This window comes from Rhinoderma darwinii, chromosome 5, assembly GCF_050947455.1.
Source record: "Rhinoderma darwinii isolate aRhiDar2 chromosome 5, aRhiDar2.hap1, whole genome shotgun sequence".
In the NCBI taxonomy this organism is placed as follows: Eukaryota; Metazoa; Chordata; class Amphibia; order Anura; family Rhinodermatidae; genus Rhinoderma; species Rhinoderma darwinii.
In genome coordinates this window covers 41,535,676-41,556,042 of record NC_134691.1, presented here as the reverse complement: position 1 = coordinate 41,556,042, position 20,367 = coordinate 41,535,676, and the positions used below count along the sequence as shown (strand labels likewise).

The 20,367-nt window shown below is 41.8% G+C and overlaps 1 protein-coding gene across 1 annotated transcript in view; it reads right to left on the bottom strand.

Annotated features, from left to right (window-relative positions):
* The window catches only part of RRM2B (ribonucleotide reductase regulatory TP53 inducible subunit M2B), a 77,161-nt gene extending 56,856 nt beyond the window's left edge, over positions 1 to 20,305 (bottom strand). The window contains exons 1-3 of the mRNA XM_075825902.1: positions 20,136 to 20,305; positions 14,305 to 14,454; positions 11,265 to 11,381 (exon numbers count right to left, since the gene is read on the bottom strand). Coding sequence (XP_075682017.1) covers positions 11,265 to 11,381; positions 14,305 to 14,454; positions 20,136 to 20,192 — 324 coding nt within the window. The 5' untranslated portion in view covers positions 20,193 to 20,305. The remainder of the gene's footprint in view (positions 1 to 11,264; positions 11,382 to 14,304; positions 14,455 to 20,135) is intronic.
* Positions 20,306 to 20,367: the final 62 nt, after the last annotated feature.

The following is a 20,367-nucleotide window of genomic DNA, read 5'->3' as shown; positions in this document are numbered from 1 at the left end:
ATAGTACATATGGACAGAGGTATACAGTGAATAGTACATATGGACAGGGGTTATACAGTGAATAGTACATATGGACAGGGGTTATACAGTGAATAGTACATATGGACAGGGATAATACAGTGAATAGTACATATGGACAGGGGTTATACAGTGAATAGTGCATATGGACAGGGGTTATACAGTGAATAGTACATATGGACAGGGGTTATACAGTGAATAGTGAATATGGACAGGGGTTATACAGTGAATAGTACATATGGACAGGGGTTATACAGTGAATAGTGCATATGGACAGGGGTTATACAGTGAATAGTGCATGTGGACAGGGGTTATACAGTGAATAGTACATATGGACAGGGGTTATACAGTGAATAGTACATATGGACAGGGGTTATACAGTGAATAGTGCATATGGACAGGGGTTATACAGTGAATAGTACATATGGACAGGGGTTATACAGTGAATAGTGCATATGGACAGGGGTTATACAGTGAATAGTACATATGGACAGGGGTTATACAGTGAATAGTACATATGGACAGAGGTTATACAGTGAATAGTACATATGGACAGGGATAATACAGTGAATAGTACATATGGACAGGGGTTATACAGTGAATAGTGCATATGGACAGGGGTTATACAGTGAATAGTGCATATGGACAGGGGTTATACAGTGAATAGTGCATATGGACAGGGGTTATACAGTGAATAGTGCATATGGACAGGGGTTATACAGTGAATAGTCCATATGGACAGGGGTTATACAGTGAATAGTACATATGGACAGGGGTTATACAGTGAATAGTACATATGGACAGGGGTTATACAGTGAATAGTACATATGGACAGGGGTTATACAGTGAATAGTACATATGGACAGAGGTTATACAGTGAATAGTACATATGGACAGGGATAATACAGTGAATAGTACATATGGACAGGGGTTATACAGTGAATAGTGCATATGGACAGGGGTTATACAGTGAATAGTGCATATGGACAGGGGTTATACAGTGAATAGTGCATATGGACAGGGGTTATACAGTGAATAGTGCATATGGACAGGGGTTATACAGTGAATAGTCCATATGGACAGGGGTTATACAGTGAATAGTACATATGGACAGGGGTTATACAGTGAATAGTACATATGGACAGGGGTTATATAGTGAATAGTACATATGGACAGGGATTATACAGTGAATAGTACATATGGACAGGGGTTATACAGTGAATAGTACATATGGACAGAGGTATACAGTGAATAGTACATATGGACAGGGGTTATACAGTGAATAGTACATATGGACAGGGGTTATACAGTGAATAGTACATATGGACAGGGATAATACAGTGAATAGTGCATATGGACAGAGGTATACAGTGAATAGTACATATGGACAGGGGTTATACAGTGAATAGTACATATGGACAGGGGTTATACAGTGAATAGTACATATGGACAGGGGTTATACAGTGAATAGTACATATGGACAGGGGTTATATAGTTAATAGTACATATGGACAGGGGTTATACAGTGAATAGTACATATGGACAGGGGTAATACAGTGAATAGTACATATGGACAGGGGTAATACAGTGAATAGTACATATGGACAGGGGTAATACAGTGAATAGTACATATGGACAGGGGTAATACAGTGAATAGTACATATGGACAGGGGTTATACAGTGAATAGTACATATGGACAGAGGTATACAGTGAATAGTACATATGGACAGAGGTATACAGTGAATAGTACATATGGACAGGGGTTATACAGTGAATAGTACATATGGACAGGGGTTATACAGTGAATAGTACATATGGACAGGGATAATACAGTGAATAGTGCATATGGACAGAGGTATACAGTGAATAGTACATATGGACAGGGGTTATACAGTGAATAGTACATATGGACAGGGGTTATACAGTGAATAGTACATATGGACAGGGATAATACAGTGAATAGTACATATGGACAGGGGTTATATAGTTAATAGTACATATGGACAGGGGTTATACAGTGAATAGTACATATGGACAGGGGTAATACAGTGAATAGTACATATGGACAGGGGTAATACAGTGAATAGTACATATGGACAGGGGTAATACAGTGAATAGTACATATGGACAGGGGTAATACAGTGAATAGTACATATGGACAGGGGTTATACAGTGAATAGTACATATGGACAGGGGTTATACAGTGAATAGTGCATATGGACAGGGGTTATACAGTGAATAGTACATATGGACAGGGGTTATACAGTGAATAGTACATATGGACAGGGGTTATACAGTGAATAGTACATATGGACAGGGATAATACAGTGAATAGTACATATGGACAGGGGTTATACAGTGAATAGTGCATATGGACAGGGGTTATACAGTGAATAGTACATATGGACAGGGGTTATACAGTGAATAGTGAATATGGACAGGGGTTATACAGTGAATAGTACATATGGACAGGGGTTATACAGTGAATAGTGCATATGGACAGGGGTTATACAGTGAATAGTGCATATGGACAGGGGTTATACAGTGAATAGTACATATGGACAGGGGTTATACAGTGAATAGTACATATGGACAGGGGTTATACAGTGAATAGTGCATATGGACAGGGGTTATACAGTGAATAGTACATATGGACAGGGGTTATACAGTGAATAGTGCATATGGACAGGGGTTATACAGTGAATAGTACATATGGACAGGGGTTATACAGTGAATAGTACATATGGACAGAGGTTATACAGTGAATAGTACATATGGACAGGGATAATACAGTGAATAGTACATATGGACAGGGGTTATACAGTGAATAGTGCATATGGACAGGGGTTATACAGTGAATAGTGCATATGGACAGGGGTTATACAGTGAATAGTGCATATGGACAGGGGTTATACAGTGAATAGTGCATATGGACAGGGGTTATACAGTGAATAGTCCATATGGACAGGGGTTATACAGTGAATAGTACATATGGACAGGGGTTATACAGTGAATAGTACATATGGACAGGGGTTATACAGTGAATAGTACATATGGACAGGGGTTATACAGTGAATAGTACATATGGACAGAGGTTATACAGTGAATAGTACATATGGACAGGGATAATACAGTGAATAGTACATATGGACAGGGGTTATACAGTGAATAGTGCATATGGACAGGGGTTATACAGTGAATAGTGCATATGGACAGGGGTTATACAGTGAATAGTGCATATGGACAGGGGTTATACAGTGAATAGTGCATATGGACAGGGGTTATACAGTGAATAGTCCATATGGACAGGGGTTATACAGTGAATAGTACATATGGACAGGGGTTATACAGTGAATAGTACATATGGACAGGGGTTATATAGTGAATAGTACATATGGACAGGGATTATACAGTGAATAGTACATATGGACAGGGGTTATACAGTGAATAGTACATATGGACAGGGGTTATACAGTGAATAGTACTTATGGACAGGGGTGATACAGTGAATAGTACATATGGACAGGGGTTATACAGTGAATAGTGCATATGGACAGGGGTTATACAGTGAATAGTGCATATGGACAGGGGTTATACAGTGAATAGTGCATATGGACAGGGGTTATACAGTGAATAGTCCATATGGACAGGGGTTATACAGTGAATAGTACATATGGACAGGGGTTATACAGTGAATAGTACATATGGACAGGGGTTATATAGTGAATAGTACATATGGACAGGGATTATACAGTGAATAGTACATATGGACAGGGGTTATACAGTGAATAGTACATATGGACAGGGGTTATACAGTGAATAGTACTTATGGACAGGGGTGATACAGTGAATAGTACATATGGACAGGGGTTATACAGTGAATAGTGCATATGGACAGGGGTTATACAGTGAATAGTATATATAGACAGGGGTTATACAGTGAATAGTACATATGGACAGGAGTTATACAGTGAATAGTGCATATGGACAGGGGTTATACAGTGAATAGTACTTATGGACAGGGGTTATACAGTGAATAGTACATATGGACAGGAGTTATACAGTGAATAGTGCATATGGACAGGGGTTATACAGTGAATAGTACTTATGGACAGGGGTTATACAGTGAATAGTACATATGGACAGGAGTTATACAGTGAATAGTGCATATGGACAGGGGTTATACAGTGAATAGTGCATATGGACAGAGGTATACAGTGAATAGTGCATATGGACAGGGGTTATACAGTGAATAGTGCATATGGACAGGGGTTATACAGTGAATAGTGCATATGGACAGAGGTATACAGTGAATAGTGCATATGGACAGGGGTTATACAGTGAATATTATATATAGACAGGGGTTATACAGTGAATAGTGCATATGGACAGGGGTTATACAGTGAATATTATATATAGACAGGGGTTATACAGTGAATAGTACATATGGACAGGAGTTATACAGTGAATAGTGCATATGGACAGGGGTTATACAGTGAATAGTGCATATGGACAGGGGTTATACAGCGAATAGTACATATGGACAGGGGTTATACAGTGAATAGTATATATAGACAGGGGTTATACAGTGAATAGTACATATGGACAGGGGTTATACAGTGAATAGTACATATGGACAGGAGTTATACAGTGAATAGTGCATATGGACAGGGGTTATACAGTGAATAGTACATATGGACAGGGGTTATACAGTGAATAGTACATATGGACAGTGGTTATACAGTGAATAGTACATATGGACAGGGGTTATACAGTGAATAGTGCATATGGACAGGGGTTATACAGTGAATAGTACATATGGACAGGGGTTATACAGTGAATAGTGCATATGGACAGGGGTTATACAGTGAATAGTGCATATGGACAGTGGTTACACAGTGAATAGTACATATGGACAGGGGTTATACAGTTAATAGTACATATGGACAGGGGTTATACAGTGAATAGTACATATGGACAGGGGTAATACAGTGAATAGTACATATGGACAGGGGTTATATAGTTAATAGTACATATGGACAGGGGTTATACAGTGAATAGTACATATGGACAGGGGTTATACAGTGAATAGTACATATGGACAGGGGTTATACAGTGAATAGTGCATATGGACAGGGGTTATACAGTGAATAGTACATATGGACAGGGGTTATACAGTGAATAGTACATATGGACAGGGGTTATACAGTGAATAGTGCATATGGACAGGGGTTATACAGTGAATAGTACATATGGACAGGGGTTATACAGTGAATAGTGCATATGGACAGGGGTTATACAGTGAATAGTACATATGGACAGGGGTTATACAGTGAATAGTACATATGGACAGGGGTTATACAGTGAATAGTACATATGGACAGGGGTTATACAGTGAATAGTACATATGGACAGGGGTTATACAGTGAATAGTGCATATGGACAGGGGTTATACAGTGAATAGTGCATATGGACAGGGGTTATACAGTGAATAGTGCATATGGACAGGGGTTATACAGTGAATAGTGCATATGGACAGGGGTTATACAGTGAATAGTGCATATGGACAGGGGTTATACAGTGAATAGTACATATGGACAGGGGTTATACAGTGAATAGTACATATGGACAGGGGTTATACAGTGAATAGTACATATGGACAGGGGTTATACAGTGAATAGTGCATATGGACAGGGATTATACAGTGAATAGCGCATATGGACAGGGGTTATACAGTGAATAGTACATATGGACAGGTATTATACAGTGAATAGTGCATATGGACAGGGGTTATACAGTGAATAGTACATATGGACAGGGGTTAAACAGTGAATAGTGCATATGGACAGGGGTTATACAGTGAATAGTACATATGGACAGGGGTTATACAGTGAATAGTACATATGGACAGGGGTTAAACAGTGAATAGTACATATGGACAGGGGTTAAACAGTGAATAGTGCATATGGACAGGGGTTATACAGTGAATAGTACATATGGACAGGGATTATACAGTGAATAGTACATATGGACAGGGGTTATACAGTGAATAGTGCATATGGACAGGGGTTATACAGTGAATAGTATATATAGACAGGGGTTATACAGTGAATAGTACATATGGACAGGAGTTATACAGTGAATAGTGCATATGGACAGGGGTTATACAGTGAATAGTACTTATGGAAAGGGGTTATACAGTGAATAGTACATATGGACAGGAGTTATACAGTGAATAGTGCATATGGACAGGGGTTATACAGTGAATAGTGCATATGGACAGAGGTATACAGTGAATAGTGCATATGGACAGGGGTTATACAGTGAATAGTGCATATGGACAGGGGTTATACAGTGAATAGTGCATATGGACAGAGGTATACAGTGAATAGTGCATATGGACAGGGGTTATACAGTGAATATTATATATAGACAGGGGTTATACAGTGAATAGTGCATATGGACAGGGGTTATACAGTGAATAGTGCATATGGACAGAGGTATACAGTGAATAGTGCATATGGACAGGGGTTATACAGTGAATATTATATATAGACAGGGGTTATACAGTGAATAGTGCATATGGACAGGGGTTATACAGTGAATATTATATATAGACAGGGGTTATACAGTGAATAGTACATATGGACAGGAGTTATACAGTGAATAGTGCATATGGACAGGGGTTATACAGTGAATAGTGCATATGGACAGGGGTTATACAGCGAATAGTACATATGGACAGGGGTTATACAGTGAATAGTATATATAGACAGGGGTTATACAGTGAATAGTACATATGGACAGGGGTTATACAGTGAATAGTACATATGGACAGGAGTTATACAGTGAATAGTGCATATGGACAGGGGTTATACAGTGAATAGTACATATGGACAGGGGTTATACAGTGAATAGTACATATGGACAGTGGTTATACAGTGAATAGTACATATGGACAGGGGTTATACAGTGAATAGTGCATATGGACAGGGGTTATACAGTGAATAGTACATATGGACAGGGGTTATACAGTGAATAGTGCATATGGACAGGGGTTATACAGTGAATAGTGCATATGGACAGTGGTTATACAGTGAATAGTACATATGGACAGGGGTTATACAGTTAATAGTACATATGGACAGGGGTTATACAGTGAATAGTACATATGGACAGGGGTAATACAGTGAATAGTACATATGGACAGGGGTTATATAGTTAATAGTACATATGGACAGGGGTTATACAGTGAATAGTACATATGGACAGGGGTTATACAGTGAATAGTACATATGGACAGGGGTTATACAGTGAATAGTACATATGGACAGGGGTTATATAGTTAATAGTACATATGGACAGGGGTTATACAGTGAATAGTACATATGGACAGGGGTTATACAGTGAATAGTACTTATGGACAGGGGTTACACAGTGAATAGTGCATATGGACAGGGGTTATACAGTGAATAGTACATATGGACAGGGGTTATACAGTGAATAGTACATATGGACAGGGGTTATACAGTGAATAGTACATATGGACAGGAGTTATACAGTGAATAGTACATATGGACAGGGGTTATACAGTGAATAGTACATATGGACAGGGGTTATACAGTGAATAGTGCATATGGACAGGGGTTATACAGTGAATAGTGCATATGGACAGGGGTTATACAGTGAATAGTGCATATGGACAGGGGTTATACAGTGAATAGTACATATGGACAGGGGTTATACAGTGAATAGTCCATATGGACAGGGGTTATACAGTGAATAGTCCATATGGACAGGGGTTATACAGTGAATAGTACATATGGACAGGGGTTATACAGTGAATAGTGCATATGGACAGAGGTTATACAGTGAATAGTACATATGGACAGGGGTTATACAGTGAATAGTACATATGGACAGGGGTTATACAGTGAATAGTACATATGGACAGGGGTTATACAGTGAATAGTGCATATGGACAGGGGTTATACAGTGAATAGTACATATGGACAGGGGTTATACAGTGAATAGTACATATGGACAGAGGTTATACAGTGAATAGTACATATGGACAGTGATAATACAGTGAATAGTACATATGGACAGGGGTTATACAGTGAATAGTGCATATGGACAGGGGTTATACAGTGAATAGTGCATATGGACAGGGGTTATACAGTGAATAGTACATATGGACAGGGGTTATACAGTGAATAGTGCATATGGACAGGGGTTATACAGTGAATAGTACATATGGACAGGGGTTATACAGTGAATAGTGCATATGGACAGGGGTTATACAGTGAATAGTACATATGGACAGGGGTTATACAGTGAATAGTACATATGGACAGGGGTTATACAGTGAATAGTACATATGGACAGGGGTTATACAGTGAATAGTACATATGGACAGGGGTTATACAGTGAATAGTGCATATGGACAGGGGTTATACAGTGAATAGTGCATATGGACAGGGGTTATACAGTGAATAGTGCATATGGACAGGGGTTATACAGTGAATAGTGCATATGGACAGGGGTTATACAGTGAATAGTGCATATGGACAGGGGTTATACAGTGAATAGTACATATGGACAGGGGTTATACAGTGAATAGTACATATGGACAGGGGTTATACAGTGAATAGTACATATGGACAGGGGTTATACAGTGAATAGTGCATATGGACAGGGATTATACAGTGAATAGCGCATATGGACAGGGGTTATACAGTGAATAGTACATATGGACAGGTATTATACAGTGAATAGTGCATATGGACAGGGGTTATACAGTGAATAGTACATATGGACAGGGGTTAAACAGTGAATAGTGCATATGGACAGGGGTTAAACAGTGAATAGTACATATGGACAGGGGTTATACAGTGAATAGTACATATGGACAGGGGTTAAACAGTGAATAGTACATATGGACAGGGGTTAAACAGTGAATAGTGCATATGGACAGGGGTTATACAGTGAATAGTGCATATGGACAGGGGTTATACAGTGAATAGTACATATGGACAGGGATTATACAGTGAATAGTACATATGGACGGGTTATACAGTGAATAGTGCATATGGACAGGGGTTATACAGTGAATAGTGCATATGGACAAGGGTTATATAGTTAATAGTACATATGGACAGGGGTTATACAGTGAATAGTGCATATGGACAGGGGTTATACAGTGAATAGTGCATATGGACAGGGGTTATACAGTGAATAGTACATATGGACAGGGGTTATACAGTGAATAGTACATATGGACAGGAGTTATACAGTGAATAGTACATATGGACAGGGGTTATACAGTGAATAGTACATATGGACAGGGGTTATACAGTGAATAGTACATATGGACAGGGGTTATACAGTGAATAGTACATATGGACAGGGGTTATACAGTGAATAGTACATATGGACAGGGGTTATACAGTGAATAGTGCATATGGACAGGGGTTATACAGTGAATAGTGCATATGGACAGGGGTTATACAGTGAATAGTACATATGGACAGAGGTAATCAGTGAATAGTACATATGGACAGGGGTTATACAGTGAATAGTACATATGGACAGGGGTTATACAGTGAATAGTACATATGGACAGGAGTTATACAGTGAATAGTACATATGGACAGGGGTTATACAGTGAATAGTACATATGGACAGGGGTTATACAGTGAATAGTACATATGGACAGGGGTTATACAGTGAATAGTACATATGGACAGGGGTTATACAGTGAATAGTGCATATGGACAGGGGTTATACAGTGAATAGTACATATGGACAGGGGTTATACAGTGAATAGTGCATATGGACAGGGGTTATACAGTGAATAGTGCATATGGACAGGGGTTATACAGTGAATAGTGCATATGGACAGGGGTTATACAGTGAATAGTACATATGGACAGGGGTTATACAGTGAATAGTACATATGGACAGGGGTTATACAGTGAATAGTACATATGGACAGGGGTTATACAGTGAATAGTGCATATGGACAGGGATTATACAGTGAATAGCACATATGGACAGGGGTTATACAGTGAATAGTACATATGGACAGGTATTATACAGTGAATAGTGCATATGGACAGGGGTTATACAGTGAATAGTACATATGGACAGGGGTTAAACAGTGAATAGTGCATATGGACAGGGGTTAAACAGTGAATAGTACATATGGACAGGGGTTATATAGTGAATAGTACATATGGACAGGGGTTAAACAGTGAATAGTGCATATGGACAGGGGTTATACAGTGAATAGTACATATGGACAGGGGTTAAACAGTGAATAGTACATATGGACAGGGGTTAAACAGTGAATAGTGCATATGGACAGGGGTTATACAGTGAATAGTACATATGGACAGGGGTTATACAGTGAATAGTACATATGGACAGGGGTTATACAGTGAATAGTGCATATGGACAGGGGTTATACAGTGAATAGTGCATATGGACAAGGGTTATATAGTTAATAGTACATATGGACAGGGGTTATACAGTGAATAGTACATATGGACAGGGGTTATACAGTGAATAGTACATATGGACAGGGGTTAAACAGTGAATAGTGCATATGGACAGGGGTTATACAGTGAATAGTACATATGGACAGGGGTTAAACAGTGAATAGTACATATGGACAGGGGTTAAACAGTGAATAGTGCATATGGACAGGGGTTATACAGTGAATAGTACATATGGACAGGGGTTATACAGTGAATAGTACATATGGACAGGGGTTATACAGTGAATAGTGCATATGGACAGGGGTTATACAGTGAATAGTACATATGGACAGGGGTTATACAGTGAATAGTACATATGGACAGGGGTTATACAGTGAATAGTGCATATGGACAGGGGTTATACAGTGAATAGTGCATATGGACAAGGGTTATATAGTTAATAGTACATATGGACAGGGGTTATACAGTGAATAGTGCATATGGACAGGGGTTATACAGTGAATAGTGCATATGGACAGGGGTTATACAGTGAATAGTACATATGGACAGGGGTTAATATGGCATTATGTGCATGTTCCAGGTAAGTATAAATGGTATTTAATCATAGGCCTGCTAAATATATTATGAAGGATTTCCATCAACAACATGTTCATAGTACTAAGATTGTTTGTGCTCTGAAGGGATAAGTGGCCTGAAGTCAAGAGTAATCTATAGTAACACAACATATACAATCCTACACCTACCAGATTCTCGTTGACAATGCCATCGCTAGCAGCAAAGAAAGCCAATACATGGGATATAAAGTGCTTCTCATCTGATGTCAACTTCTCCCAGTGAGCAGTATCTTTGGATAAATCCACCTAATACAAAGAGTATATAATATGCCAGTATTATAATAAACAGCAGATAATATTCATCAATGATATTTGCTAGATTTATATTTTGCGAGTAATATAATAAACGGTAGATAATTCAAATCTATTCTAATATACAGCAGATTATATACAGTAGAAAATATGGCAAAATTACAATACACATCGATTACAATATACAGATATTCTAATATACAACAGATTTTATACAGCAGGTCACATGCCAGTATTATAAAAATCAGTAGATAATATGCATCTATTACAATATTTATAATATACAGTATATTTTATACAAGCAGATGGTTAGTAAATTCTCTGAGAATATGTAATTGTAAAATACTGGTTTCCTGTCTGCTTACATCTGTAATGTAGAACCAGGCCCCAAAACTGAACATTTCTGCAGGTGCGTTTGGTAAAGTATAAAGCGATGGTAGCGGCATAAATGTTGTCAATTACCAACCAGTAACAAGATCACTATTATGTTATCTTCACTGCATCTCCCGCCAAAGTTTATAGTGACGGCAGGAGACAAGGCCGGAAAGTAGAGCGGTATTGATGCCGAGACAGCCCTATGTCACCCAAACCCTCTCCTGTACAGCTCCTATTCTAAGTAATAAGGACTGTGCTCGATTGCCCAACCTTCTAGCCGCGTCTCCAGTCATCACTTTTATACTTTGGGTGGGAGGCAGAAAAAAGCTAAAATGATAGTGATGATTTACACTTAGGCTATGTTCACACGTCAAACCAAAAACAGCGGTAAAATACAGAGCAGTTTTCAAGGGAAAACAGCCTTTAATTTTCAGCCGTTTTTTATGTATCAAGCGTTTTTTACGCCCGTTTTCCAAGCTGTTTTTCTATTGACCCAATGAAAAAGGGACCAAAAATGGCTCAAGAAGTGACATGCACTTCTTTTTTTTACCAACAGCCGCGTAGAAAACGCCCCGTGGAAACAGAACGCCGTTTTTCCCATTGAAATCAATGGGCAGATGTATGGAGGCGTTCAGCCCCCCATATTTTCCGCCGTTTACGGCCCGAAAAACGGCTGAAAATAGGCCGTGTGAACATACCCTTAGCGTTAGGGCTCATGTACACAACAGATCCGCCTGCGTAGATCCTGTACATCAGTGGCAGTACTGCTCCCTGGTACGGAGAACAGGGGACCGAAAGTCACCCAAAGTGCTACATGAGACTGGCGCTCTGGTGTGCATGCTCGGCCGGCGCTCCATTCATTTCTATTGGATTTCTGGGACTGCTGCATTCTCATGTAGCCCTTCGGGGGACTTTCGGTCCCCTGTTCTCATCGCTGGGGGTCCCAGTGGTCGGACCACCAAAGATCACACATGTATTTCCTATCCGTGGATAGGGGATACATGTGTTTGTGGGAAAACCCCTCTAAATTAAACTTGTAAACTAAATTAAGGCACAATTCACACTTTTTTTGGCGCCGATTCTGACACACGGAGGAAAAAAAAGCAGCATGTTCTTTCTTTCCGCGGTTACGCCTCTAACCTCCCATTGAAATCAATCAATCGGTTTTTTTTCCGCGGTCCTTAATGGCTGTGGGAAAAAAACACGGGGAAAAAACGCAGCGAAAATCGTGACAAGAAAGTGCAAGCAGGTCAAAATCTGCCATGAAATTCCTTAAGGAATTTTGAGGCAGATTTTTTTTCTGCCTGCAAAATCCTCCGTGTGAACTAGGCCTTAGGCCTCATGCACACGAATGTGCTTTTGCGGCCGCAATTCCCCCGAAAATCCACGGGAGAATTGCGGCCCCATTCATTCCTATGGGGCCATGCACACGACCGTGGTTTTCACGGTCCGTGATTGGCCCAGGAGCCCGCACCGCAGAAAGAACGGGCAAGTCTTATTACGGCAGTGTTCTGCGGACCGGTCCGGGCCGGCCGACCCGAAAATCACGGCCGTGCACATGGCTACGGTCGTATGCATGAGGCCTAACTGATTCTTTTTTTCCACAGGAGGCAGATGTAAGGAGACTATCGGGCTACCCACATACACATTAAATTATCAGCTGAACCCAACAACATCCATCTTATACGTGCATGGCCAGCTTTAGTTATTCCACAAGTGACAACAGGACAGGCAGCCATTACAGCGGCAGTAGGACATGTCACCTATTTTTCCTATAGTTGTCAAAACTATCTAACAGAAAAGCTGCTCATGTTGTCCATAGCAACCAATCAGAGCTCAGCTTTCATTTCTTAAACTGCTCTAGAAATATGACAGCTGCACTGTGATTGGTTACTAGGGGCAACAATGGCAATTTTACTGTAAGGCCTCATGCACACGACCGTAGCCGTGTGCACGGCCGTGATTTTCGGGTCGGCCGGCTGCGGACTGTCAGCGGACTGTCAGCCGCAGGCCGCCCGCACATGCACATGGCCGCGGCCATTGTTTTCAATGAGCCCGGACCGCAGAACCGGGCCGTAATAAGACATGCCCGTTCTTTCTGCGGTCCGGGCTCCCGGGCCGTGCACGGACCGCAAAAACTACGGTCGTGTGCACGGCCGTGATTTTCGGGTCGGCCGGCTGCGGACTGTCAGCGGACTGTCAGCCGCAGGCCGCCCGCACATGCACATGGCCGCGGCCATTGTTTTCAATGAGCCCGGACCGCAGAACCGGGCCGTAATAAGACATGCCCGTTCTTTCTGCGGTCCGGGCTCCCGGGCCGTGCACGGACCGCAAAAACTACGGTCGTGTGCACGGCCCCATAGAAAAGAATGGGGCCACAATTCTCCCGTGGATTTTCGGGGGAATTGCGGCCGCAAAAACACTGTCGTGTGCATGAGGCCTTAGACATTTTTGATAAATGAAACTTCGATACTGGGGTTTTTCTAGTCCTGATTATATAACACATAAAATATAGAGAAACTCTCATGTAACAATCCCTTACTTCCTCCACAGTCCAAAATGAAGCCTGCGCCTTCTTATACATTTTCCAAAAGTCTTGATACTGGATTGGAAAAATGACAAAACGTCGGGAATTCTTCCTGAGGAGAGGCTCATCTTCATCACTGGCTCCATTGCTAACACCGCCGCCATTCTGCAGCGGGTACAAAAGACACAATAATAAACATGTCACCGTTTTCTGATGAACAATGAAATATTTTTTTTAAATTATTGTGCTAAATGTTACCAATGGATAATTGCACCTCATTTAGCAAAACCTAAAACCTTACCTTGTTACCCATAGCAACAAATCACAGCGCAACTTTTTATTTTTCCAGAGCAGTACTGAGCTCTGATTGGTTAATATGAAAAACAAGGCCAGTTTTTCTGCCAGACGGCTTAGATAAATGAGGTACCATGTTTCTTAATAAAAGTGAACTCTGGAAAATATATTGACGGAGATTTTTCGATAATATTTTAAAATGCTTTGATTTTATATGACGGCAAAAATTGAGAAAATTGTGCTAAATTTATCAAAATGGCACACACGGAATGATAAATTTGGCCCAGCCTGCTCACGCTACAGTTTTCTCGGCCTTGCACCACCTCCTGGCTGGCATAAAGTTCAGCATTAATCTATACATGAGTCATGCTGCTCTATTGTTTCCGGTAAATCCATGGACACACTGACGGAACCCATTAAAGTAAATGGGTTCCGACAGGGGCCGGTTGTCTCTGTTGTTCAGCTCCTCTGACGGAGAAGAACAACAGAATTCAGAACGCAGGTGTGAACAGGGCCAAGAAATGGCATGCATGTATGACAGGCTAGACCTGTAGCACAAGTCTCTTCTCCAAGTCTCAAACGACATTCTACAAGTCCTGATGACCAAAACTAAAAAATAATACTGGACACATTTTTTTAACCCGTTAGTGACCGACCCATCGTGTTTCTACGTCGGTCACTAACGGGCCTTATTCCGATGCCATAGACTTTTTACGTCGCGGCATCGGAATAAGTAAACAGAGCAGGGAACTGTCAGATCTCCCTGCTCTCGGCTGCTAGAGGCGGCTGGGAGCGTCCCTGCTCTAACGTGTGAGATCGATATTAGTATCGATCTCACACGTTTAACCCCTCAGATGCGGTGCTCAATAGCGTGCACTGCATCTGAGTGGTTTTGGAGAGAGGGAGAGAGGGAGGGAGCTCCCTCTCTCCCCCACCGACACCCGGCCATACGATCGCCGAGTGTCTCTAATGGCAGCCGGGGGTCTAATAAAGGCCCCCAGGTCTGCCTGGAGTGAATGCCTGCTAGATCATGCCGCAGGTATGACCTAGCAGATGCCTGACCGTGTTAAACGGCCAGGCAGTAATACACTGCAATACAAAAGTATTGCAGTGTATTATAAATGCGATCGCAGAATCGCATATTATAGTCCCCTAATGGGACTAGTAAAAAGTGAAAAAAAAGTTGAATAAAGTTAATTTAAAAAAAAATGTGAAAAAAAATAAAAAACCCAGCTTTTCCCCTTACAAAATGCTTTACTATTAGGGTATGTGCACACACACTAATTACGTCCGTAATTGACGGACGTATTTCGGCCGCAAGTCCCGGACCGAACACAGTGCAGGGAGCCGGGCTCCTAGCATCATACTTATGTACGACTCTAGGAGTCCCTGCCTCGCTGCAGGACAACTGTCCCGTAGTATAATCATGTTTACAGTACGGGACAGTTGTCCTGCAGCGAGGCAGGGACTCCTAGCATCGTACATAAGTATGACACTAGGAGCCCGGCTCCCTGCACTGTGTTCGGTCCGGGACTTGCGGCTGAAATACGTCCGTCAATTACGGACGTAATTAGTGTGTGTGCACATACCCTTAAAAAAACAAAATAAAGTAAAAAAGTTACACATATTTGGTATCGCCGCATCCGTAACGACCCCGACTATAAATCTATTACATTATTTAACCCGCACGGTGAACGCCGTAAAAAAAAAAAAAAAACTATGGAAAAATTGCTGTTTTCTGTGAATCCTGACTTTAAAAAATGTAATAAAAAGTGATCAAAAAGTCGCATCTACTCCAAAATGGTACCAATAAAAACTACAAGTCGTCCCGCAAAAAAAAAGCCCTCATACAACTGCATCGGCGAAAAAATAAAAACGTTACGGCTCTTCAAATACGGAGACACAAAAACAAATAATTATGAAAAAAAGCGTTTTTACTGTGTAAAAGTAGTAAAACATACCAAAACTATACAAATTTGGTATCGTTGCAATCGTAACAACCCGCTGAATAAAGTTATTGTGTTATTTATACCACACGGTAAACGGCGTAGATTTAGGACGCAAAAAAGAGTGGCGAAATTTCAGATTTTTTTTCTATTCCCCCCCCAAAAAAAAGTTAATAAAAGTTAATCAATAAATAATATGTCCCCCAAAATGGTGCTATTAAAAAATACAACTTGTCCCGCAAAAAACAAGACCTTATACAGCTATGTCGACGCAAAAATAAGAAGGTTATAGCTCTTGGAATGCGACGATTGAAAAACGTAAAAAATAGCATGCTCATTAAGGTCCAAAATAGGCTGGTCATTAAGGGGTTAAGATCTTTGCTTGCAGACATTGAATGGGAACCTTCATTGTTTACTTTTTGAGACTGAAAATCAGACTTGGTCATGTGATGATCACACAGGTGCATGACTCATTCACAGTTAGGCTGGGTTCACACGTGGCAGAATTTCACTTGAATTCCGCTGCGGAGCCGTTTCTCCATTGACTTCCACTTAAATTTAGAAGTGTTCGTTTAGACGATGCGTAAAATTCCGCTGCGGAGCATAGGCTGCGGAGCGGAATTTGGTGTCCGCAGCATGCTCTGTCTGTTGCGGAGCAGTGGCGGACTGGTTGCGGACTCATGCTTTTTTAACATGACATTTCTTCATTCTGGCTGGACCTATGTATTTCTAGGTCTACAGCCAGACTGAGGAAGTCAATGGGGCTCCCGTAATTACGGGAGCGTTGCTAGGAGACGTCAGTAAATAGTCACTGTCCAGGGTGCTGAAAGAGTTAAGCGATCGGCAGTAACTGTTTCTGCACCCTGGACAGTGACTACCGATCCCAATATACAGCAACCTGTAAAAAAAATAGAAGTTCATACTTACCGAGAACTCCCTGCTTCTGTCTCCAGTCCGGCCTCCCGGGATGACGTTTCAGTCTAAGTGACGGCTGCAGCCAATCACAGGCTGCAGCGGTCACATGGACTGCCGCGTCATCCAGGGAGGTAGGGCTGGATGCCGAAAGAGGGACGCGTCACCAAGACAACGGCCGGTAAGTATGAAATTCGTTTACTTTCACTAGGGAAAGTGATGTCCCTTCTCTCTATCCTGCACTGATAGAGAGAAGGGAAGCACTTTTTCCGCAGTCCGCAGCAGCTAGTCCGCATCAATTTACTGCACATTTTGGGCAGATCCGCAGCCGTAATCCGCAACCCGGATTAGGTGCGGCATTGATGCGGACAGTTGCGGAGGAAATCCGCCACGTGGGGGCATGCCCTTAGGGTATGATCACACGGCAGCGTCCGTAACGGCTGAAATTACGGGGCTGTTTCCAGGAGAAAACAGCCCCGTCATTTCAGCCGTAACGGCATGTGCAGGCGCTTGAACGCCGCGTCCATTACGGACGTAACTGGAGCTGGTTTTCCATGGAAAACGGCTCCATTTACGTCTGAAGAAGTGACAAGACACTTCTTTGACGCGGGCGTCTATTTACGCGCCGTCTTTTGACAGCGACGCGTAAATATACGCCTCGTGTGAACAGACAAACGTCAGCCCATTGCTTTCAATGGGCAGATGTTTGTCAACGCTTTCAAGCCGTAATTTCGGATGTAATTCGGGGGTTAAAACACCCGAATTACGTCCGTAAATAGGCCGTGTGAACATACCCTTACAGGGCAGTTATGAGAGGTTTGCCCTGTAAGGAGCCGGGCACCTGTGTAACCATCACACGACCCGAACAGATCTTTGGAAGTAAACAAGGAAGGTTCAATATGAATGTTAGAAAAAAAAGTGTCTCCGGTCACATCTGAGGCACCCAACATATGGTCAGTTGACAACCGATGCCCAAGTGCATGCCACCTAAGTGTCCCAGCAGAATCGATCTACCACAGATCGCTTCAGTCAAGCAGATTCAGTACAGATTGGCATAGGAACAATGGCTGGCTATGTGGTTGGCACTGCTATGGGGGATTGCCCATCTAAATGTCCATCAAAACCTTCTGATTTATGTTCTAGACTTCGGCGGGAGACCAAAAGCCACAAAACTTAGGCCTTGTTCACATAGAGTTTTTTTGCAGGCAGAAAATTCTGCCTGGAAAAATCAGCTCCGTTTTTTTTTTAAGTGGTTTTGTGCTTCTCACGTTTTTTGCCGTGATTTTTCTTCAGGCTTTTTTTTTTTTAAACATTTTTTGCCGCATCTCTTCTACAGGCCAAGTAAAAAAACAGCGAGCATTTTTTGCCAAAATAGCGGTGTTTTTTCTGTCTTCCAGATTTCAAGGAAGTTTTTGAGGCGGAAAATTCCTCATGAAAGGTCATGACGCTTTTTTCCGCTCGCGGGGAAAAAACGCCTCAGCCTCCCATTGAAATCAATGGTAGGTGATTTCGGCTGTTTATCGCAGCGGTTTTTGACACGGGTTTTCTTGCCAAAAAACTCTGTAAATTAGGTCTTAGGCCCTGTTCACACTGAGTTTTTTGCAGGCAGAAAAATCTGCCTCAAAATTCCATCTGGAATTTTGAGGCAGATTTTGATCTGCCTGCATGCCGTTTGCCACGTTTTTCGCTGCATTCTTCGCCCACGGCCATTGAGTGCAAAAAACGCTGTGAAAAACGCTTTCTCTGCCTCCCATTGATGTCAATGGGAGGTCAGAGACGTAAACCCCCGAAGATAGAGCATATCGCTTATTTTTCAATGGGAGACATTTTCGGACACCTTTTGGCACGTTTTCAGCATCAAAAAACTCTGTGTGAACATATCCTTACAATGTGGGGTAACTGAGGAATGGTTATGTAACAAAGAAACGAAGCGCAAATCTCTGAGAAAGTAAACAACAAAAATGCTCCTTTTTTATTATTTTAATTATTATGTAGCGGATTTATAAAAAAAAAAAATATATATATATAACAGGAGGTACTTTAAGTAATGGGATCACGTGCCTGGCGGGGGATTTAAAACTATTTTTTACCTATGTGATCGCATTTGCAGCTGTGAGGTTTTTCTGTTTGTTTTGTTTTTAGCTCAGAGAACCCCTTTAACATTTATGGCATATCCCAAGGATCACTGGTGATTGGTAGTCGTCAGACTGCTGGGACCAACACTGATCATGGATAAGCCTCTTCGCTCTCGTAAATGATGAGGTCCCAGTGGTCGGACTGCGTCCGGTCACATATTAATGGTACATCCTGGCATTATGCAATATGTTAAACAATGTCATACCGTTCCTTTAAATGGGCTGTAAGATTGTAACCATGCATAAAGACTGTTCAAACAAAAAGTGACCACGTTGCCCATAGCAACCAGAGTGCGGCTTTTATTGATCTAACTTTTATTGATCTAACGCAGCTCTGATAATGAAAGCAGTGATCTGATTGGTTGCTATGAGCAACACTGACACTTTTTTATAACAATCTTTATGTATAACGATCATTGCATACATTGGTGGCCCCTTCACGTTATGTGACACTATGGACCGGGAAGGTCACGCAGCGGATCCCGGCCGGCTGCGTCATTACGTCTCCTCCTGTCCCCGGCTCATTCTGTGTCACTGCTCGTAGTAAATGATATAATACCTGTTCTGCTGTATGGCTGCCATCACCCCCCGGCAGAGGAAGCCTGCAGTCCCCCATTGTAGCGCAGGCTCAGACCCGGGCAGGGGGCAGCGCTGGTGACGGTGTCTCGGCTGAGAGGAGGGGGAGGATGGCACAGATGACTGACAAATTCAGAACCGGCTGCCACTGACTCCTCCTCCTCATCATCACAGGGGAGGGGCTGCGCTTACTGTATATACAGGACCGGCCGGGG